Here is a 7528-nt window from a genome sequence, read left to right on the forward strand (position 1 = left end):
CAGCCCGGGTGACAGAGTGAGAATGCACCTCAAAAACAACAACCAAAAAAAAAAAAAAAAAAAGGAGGGGAGAAGAAGGAAGGAAGGAAGGATGGAAGGGAGGGAGGGAGGGAGGGAGGGAGGAAGGAAGGAAGGAAGGAAGGAAGGAAGGAAGGAAGGAAGGAAGGAAGGAAGGAAGGAAAGAAAATAGATGTAACCCTCTGACAAGGGCTCCCAAGAGACTGCAACTCCCAAGTCACTAAGAGGAGAGATGAATTTGTGGCCATGCTTCCATTAACTGCATTTCCGGATTTTCTAGTGTAAAGTGGAAAACCTAATATATGTCTTCACTTTTATTGTTATTTTAGAAGATAATTAATTGTTGATTAATTCTTGTAAATTATTATAGTTTAAATATTCGTTATTTCAGAATGTGACAGTGTTCTCTCTAATCATCTGAATTGACTATGGGAAAAATTTTTCTAAATTAAAAATAATAGATATTATATACAATTAATGTTTTGAAAGGAAGAGTTTTGATATTAAAGTTAAAAGGACAAATTTAATGATTGATAATTTTAGGAGTTGATAGTCCACTCTGATTAATCAATCTTAGAAAAAACCTACTTCATTTATAATTGTGTGAGCAAACTTCATCGGTGAGTTTGGAGGCAGGGAGTACAGAATAATAGCAGAGATACTAAGTGTCTTTCATATATTATCATCATGGAATCGTTGAGAGAGAATGACAGAGATGGAACGAGATTAAGAACGTTCTTAAGAATGAGATTAAGAAATAAGAATCAGCTTATATAAGTGACTGAGAAATCATCTCAGCTTTTACCGTCTACCCAGGCTTTAAGCTTGTTAAGTAACTGGGAATGATTGAGAACATGGCTTGTTTAACAAAAATACCATGAGGACTCTCATCTCATTTTCTCATTTGAATCACAGTGGTTGTTCATATCCATAAGTTTCATACCCGTGGATTCAACTAATCTCAGAAAAAAATATTTACAGGAGGAAAAAAGCAGCTGCACTGAAGAACGTATACTTTTTTTTTTTTTTTTTTTTGGTGAGACAGAGTCTCACTCTATTACCCATGCTGGCGTGCAGTGGCATCATCTCAGCTCACTACAACTTCTACCTCCTGGGTTCAGGCAATTCTCCTGCGTCAGCCTCCTGAATAGCTGGGACTACAGGCACGTGCCACCACGCCTGGCTAATTTTTTGCATTTTTAGTAGAAACGGGGTTTCACCATGTTAGCCAGGATGGTCTCGGTCTCCTGACCTCATGATCTTCCCACCTTGGCCTTCCGAAGTGCTGGGATTACAGGCATGAGCAACCGTGCCCTGCCAAACATGTACATATTTTTAACAATCTTCTTGCTGTTCCTAAACAGTATGGCATTACAAGTATTTATACAGCATTTACATTGTATTAGGCATTCAAAGTAATCTAGACATAAAGTATTCAGGAGGATAGGTTTAGGTTACATGCAAATCCCACATCATTTACTAATAAGAGCCTGGAACATCTTAGGATCTTGGTATCTCAGGGAGTCCTGGACCCAATCTTCAATGGCTATTGAGGGAAAACTTTATAAATCCAGCATGTTTGCATTTACTATGTCTCAGTTTGTACTGGAGCTAACTTATTAGACATATTGGACAGACCTCAAGTAGACAAGGAAAATTGTCCACTGGCCTTTTTTTCCTTTTCATCAGGGCAAATAAAAATAAGAAAAAGAAATTCTCACCTTTTTCTTCATTTTCAGAGATATGGATTCAGACACCCTGCAAGCCTTCCAGAATGAGCTCATTTGCTCCATTTGCATGAACTTCTTCATAGACCCGGTCACCATTGACTGTGGGCACAGCTTTTGCAGGCCCTGCCTCTACCTCTGTTGGGAAGAAGGCAGGGCACCAAGGCGCTGCCCTGAGTGCAGAGAAATCTCAGCGAAGTCCGACTTCAACACCAATGTTACACTCAAAAAGCTGGCTTCCCTAGCCAGACAGACCAGACCTCAGAACATCAACAACCCACACAATATCTGTGTGCTCCATGAGGAGACTAAGGAGCTCTTCTGTAAGGTTGACAAGCAATTGCTCTGTGGGCCCTGCTCTGAGTCACCAGAGCACACGGCTCACAGCCACAGTCCAATAGGATGGGCTGCTGAGGAATGCAGGGTACGTGATGCCTCAAAGGCAGTTTGATATGTATATAATCCCAAATAAGAACGATGAGGGCCTATGACAATGATGGTGATGAAAATGCAGATGGTGGAGGTGGTGATTATTCCATGCCAATCATAACACATAAATGTGTCCTTTCAGTGTTGCTAACTAATTTGACACTCCAATCATAGCTGTGTTGAGACTTCACTAAAGGAGGTTTCCTTAGAAACATTGTTCGAACGTATAGAATGGAGCTGTGGAACAGGTTACCAGCACCAAGAACACTTTTCAAAGTCATGTTATATAAAAGCCAGTTTCTCAGAAAATTGATGATATTATCTGAAGGGTCCCTTAAAACTCTCTATTATATTTCTATGACTTTTCACATCCAAATTATTAGAACCAAATCTGTTTAACATGGTAAAATCTGACCACTCCACTATAACTTGAATTTATGTTTCTTTCAATTACAGGCTTTTTATTTAATTGATAAGGGAATGAAATCTAGTATACTGTCTTCATTATTGCTAAGCTTCTTGCTTCTTTTGCAGGAGAAACTTATAAAGGAAATGGACTATTTATGGAAAATCAATCAAGAGACACAAAATAATCTAAATCAGGAAACTAGCAAATTTCATTCATTAGTGGTAAGAATGAAAGTATTTCCTTTATTTTTATGCAAATAAACACAATGTTGGCTTATACTTTTTAGCTAAATTCCAACTACCAGTTAAAAGATAGTGATTTCATCCCAAGAAAATGTAGTGATTTCAATTGATATCATAGGAATCGCAAAGAGAGCAGCCCACACAAGCTAGTCAAATTAATTCTAGTATATTGGATAAATAGCATGATATGTATTCTAGTCAAATTTGAAGATTGGTATAACCTTTTTACACACTGGAGATGAGACAACATTTCACTGAGACTGGTTGTGAGGAAGAGGACAGAAATAGAAGAGTATATAGAGTTAAAATATAGTAAAAGTAACAAAGAAAAAAGGCATAATATGTTGTATGGCTAAATGTTCTTTAACATTTAGGCAAATCAGATATGGAAAAATCCTAAAAGAGAAATAAATAGAGGAAATAATTGACTCAGTAAGAACTGTAAAGCAGCATCACAGTGACAGAAACTAGGAGCCTTTATGTAGGTTTTGATTTAAAAAAGGAGAGAGAATAGGAATATTGAAACAGATGGACAGAAAAAACACCAAATATTCAAGACTCTTTGCAAGAGTGAGGCAGAAAGTTTACAAATTGCTTGATTACACCCAGCATATAATTATTTGAAGTCTTCTATTGAGAGTGACAACATGTAATTCTTTTAACCAAACATCTCTGCAGGACTATGTGTCAATAAGGAAGGTGATAATCACTATTCAATATCAAAAGATGCATATATTTCTCGATGAGGAGGAACAACTGCATCTGCAGGCACTGGAAAGAGAAGCAAAAGAGCTTTTCCAACAACTACAAGACAGTCAAGTGAGAATGACCCAACATTTAGAAAGGATGAAAGACATGTACAGAGTGCTGTGGGAGACGTGCCACATGCCTGACGTGGACCTGCTCCAGGTGAGGAGGGAGGGTCCATCTTCAGAGACAGGAAGTCCTTGCTGGACATTGCTGCCAGGACATGCACATGTCACCTGCATATGTCACTGCTCTAAGCTAAGTGACACATGCTGTCTGACTCCCACCATTACATTACATCTGTCCAGTCACTTATTACTGCATACTTTGGTAATCTTTGGGAAATTTTTACCGTTTTAGCAGATCACATATAACAAAATTCTCTTCAATATAATTTGGAGTAATATTCACACAGTGAGATCATCTAAAATCATTAGAACTTGAGGCTAGGGGAAGGTTAGTAATACTCCATTTATATGCCCTAGTTCCCCCTCACTCTCTGATGTCCCATACAACAGTGATTTGCTGAAGACATTGAGGATTTTCCTCTTGTCTGGGCGAGGTTTATAAAAGTTGCTCATCAATGTCCGTGTACTCTGTTTCTCATACGGTTCTGTTTTGTTTTAATAGTTGTCATGAGTGGTCAGACCTTTCCTTGGAAATAAGATTAGGAAGTTAATGACACTGGAAACCTAGATATCTTTGCTTTACTCCACCATCTCTTGCTCAGCTCCTTTCTTCTTAATGCCCACTGATGAAGCTTTTCATTATTTAGTTGAGGTTCTGTTATTAATGTAGCCTAGAATGATTCCTTAGAGGGGAATAAAAAGATTTACATTTTTAAAACAGTAAAACAGAAAGAAACAAGAGTATGAGAAAAAAATGTCGAAGGAAAAATCTATCATAATTAACATTATCTTTTATTTTTTGCAGGATGCGAGAAATGTATCGGCAAGGTGAGTTTACACTAAAAAAATGCTATTTCTGAAAAGTTCATTCTCTTGTGAATGAAGGGGATGCATACATATTGAGGTACTAATATCATTCTGAGTTGCTGTTTCCATTTTTGTTTTAAAAGAGGGCCTGAGGTCTTCTTCTCTTTGGTCTGGAAAGTTTTCATCTTAAAATTTGTATGAATTCAAATATATGTAAAAACAGTTGGCCATTCTGAAGTTTGTTCTTCCCAGTCCATCCATCCTGTCCAGCCTTACTGCACAGATCTTAATACAAAATTACTCTGAGGAATCATTTAGTTGTTTTCTACTGTAGAGGGGTGGGAGGTTTAAAAAACAAACAAACAAAAAAAAAAACAAATAAACAAACAAAAAAGACAGAGGGAGGAAAGAGATTCCCTCTGGGTGGGCTGAGGAGGAAGGTTTTGTTCCTAAAAGCATCAATGAGTAGGACCTGCTCCATCACAATATACCCAGTTGTAGGAAAGACCTCAGGAAAATGGTTGCCTCAGGACCCTCAGCAGCAGGGTTCTCAGGCTGGAATTAGACTCCTTTGTTTTGCTCAAAAGATTAAAGCTTTTTGTCTCAGTGCATATTCTATGTTAGACACTGACTAGCGTTAGTGACAGCTACAGGCTGAGGTCCCAAAGACTTTTGTCTGAGATTTTTGTTCTCTGAAATATTTCCAGGATTTTTGCATACCCTCAGGGGGTGTGATGGGCAGAGGGATGCAATGTCTTTTAATGACTTTAGAAGTCGCGTAATGTCTGAAAACAACATATCTGGGAAATTGGGTTTTTATGCAATAAAATTCAGAAAAAGTAACATTTGTATGGCCCCTAGAGTGTGGAATAAAATGCACATGCAGTTAACCAAAACTGGCAGAATTCTGAGGAAACATGTTATATGAAAATATGATATCTTTGTATGACTGTGTGATTAGCTCTGGGCCTGGAAATATAACTGAGACCATTTTTTTGCAGGGCTGATTTGGCACAGATGCAAAAGCCCCAACCAGTGAACCCGGAGCTCACTTCATGGCGCATAACTGGAGTCCTAGACATGCTCAACAACTTCAGAGGTAAGACCAGCTTGCTTGGCAGTCCAGCCTCAAATCATTTCCTTATTGGATCCCTTGGTCGAGGCTTTTCCCATTTAAGTTTTATAATTTTTGACATGTAGGTAATACATAGTTTCCAAAACATGTGCATCTTCTCCATCTGCATAGTAATACTACAAAGAGCAAAACTCAATTTCCTGAGTTAGAGTTTGATGAAAATGTAAAGCAATGTACATACTTTGTCTGTAGAATAAGAGGACAAAGAGTATTCAGATCATGTAGTTATGGAGACACTAGTTGTCACGGTGGCATCAGTATTTCGTGTTTATTCAATTTAATTCAATTTTGAGGGTTAGATTTGGCATAATGGTTTTTAATTGATTCTATTCTATGTGCACTTACATGCATTCTATAAGTAACCTTTATTATTTACAAAATCAGAGCATTTTGATAAAAAAATGACTAAAATATCCATAATCAGGACAATTTTAATGCCATCAGATACATAACAACTGAAAGAGGAGGGATCTGTGAACATGGCCTAAGCATGTTAGCTCCATTCAAGAGAGCAGGTGTAGGTACCAGAGGGCAGGAACACAGAGTAGATTGAATCAGGAGCTAAAGAGATATTGTAAAGCCAGAGTATTCCTTTCAGAAACTTATAAACTTTATGTGTGTTACTTTCTACCAAAGTTTTGAGGTTTGAGACTATAACAGGCATAACTTACATTCCAATAAATACTCACGTCGCGGCAAAGTGATGTCTACCTGTTGATGATCTTAAAGACAAATAATACAAGAAGATTTTCTATTAAAGAAAAAAAACATTTTAGATATGTCCTGAAAGAAACTGTACAGAGGTAGACATTAAATCATTACTTCTCCCAGTGATATGGTCACATTTTTTCTCTATTATTTAAGGAATAATATATAATTGTATGTGCTGTAGAGTTGTAATGACATTTCATCTTCATGGATGCATGGCGCTGAACTCTCTTGGCTTCCTCTTTTCTGTATTTTCTTGGAAGAAGAGCAAATGAAGTGAATAATTGGGCCACAGAGCCTCTGTCCCTCATAGCACTCACTAATATAATATTTTTTCCTTGTCAGTGGATAATGCTCTGAGCACGGAAATGACTCCTTGCCATATAAGCCTTTCTGAGGATGTGAGACGTGTGATATTTGGAGATGACCATCGCAGTGCGACCATGGATCCCCAGGGAGTGGAGAGCTTTGCTGTGTGGGGAGCACAAGCGTTCACCTCTGGCAGGCATTACTGGGAAGTGGATGTGACCCACTCCTCCAACTGGATTCTGGGAGTCTGTCAAGATTCCAGGACAGCAGATACCAATATCGTTATTGATTCTGATGAAACATTTTTGTTAATTTCCTCAAAGAGAAGCAATCGCTATAGTCTCTCCACCAACTCTCCAACTTTAATTCAGCATGTGCAAAGGCCTCTCGGTCGGGTTGGGGTGTTTCTGGATTATGATAATGGATCTGTGAGTTTTTTCGATGTTTCTAAAGGTTCTCTTATCTATGGTTTTCCTCCTTCCTCCTTCTCTTCCCCTCTGAGGCCTTTCTTTTGCTTTGGTTGTACATGAAAAGTTGGTTTCATGATGATTTATTGTGACCCCCCCATATATGATGCAAATAGTATCCTGAGACCCGATGTGTGAGAGCCTGTGAGCTCATTGTAAGTTCATGGAATGTAATTACTTTATGGTTATACATGGGATAACCACCTTGAATATGTACATTTGTTAATTAAGTTATTTTAATTAATAAGTTATTGTGAAATCTTTACTAGAGCATCAATAATGACTTTTCTTGTACAAGTTTTGTTGAGATTCATTCACTTACCCTGAAAGTCATGTTCTAATGTATTTAATTCAGAGAATGTAGTATATTGCACTTGTGCAGCCATCAGAACTCTCTACTGC

The 7528-nt window shown here is 37.9% G+C and overlaps 1 protein-coding gene across 1 annotated transcript; it reads left to right on the forward strand.

Moving 5' to 3' along the window:
- The first annotated feature begins 1761 nt into the window (after positions 1-1761).
- On the forward strand, positions 1762-7208 carry LOC119626420 (tripartite motif-containing protein 64C-like). Its single transcript, XM_073015433.1, has 6 exons — positions 1762-2169; positions 2709-2804; positions 3504-3734; positions 4506-4528; positions 5509-5606; positions 6696-7208. The coding sequence occupies exons 1-6, from the start codon at positions 1762-1764 to the stop codon at positions 7187-7189; spliced, it is 1350 nt and encodes a 449-aa protein (XP_072871534.1). The 3' UTR covers positions 7190-7208.
- Positions 7209-7528: the final 320 nt, after the last annotated feature.

This window comes from Chlorocebus sabaeus, chromosome 1, assembly GCF_047675955.1.
Source record: "Chlorocebus sabaeus isolate Y175 chromosome 1, mChlSab1.0.hap1, whole genome shotgun sequence".
NCBI lineage: Eukaryota > Metazoa > Chordata > Mammalia > Primates > Cercopithecidae > Chlorocebus > Chlorocebus sabaeus.

Coding starts and splice junctions, on each gene's coding strand:
- LOC119626420 (XM_073015433.1), top strand. CDS start 1,762: ATGGATTCAGACACCCTGCAAGCCTTCCAGAATGAGCTCATTTGCTCC. Junction 3,735..4,505: donor CTGACGTGGACCTGCTCCAG/GTGAGGAGGGAG, acceptor TATTTTTTGCAG/GATGCGAGAAATGTATCGGC. Junction 4,529..5,508: donor GCGAGAAATGTATCGGCAAG/GTGAGTTTACAC, acceptor ATTTTTTTGCAG/GGCTGATTTGGCACAGATGC.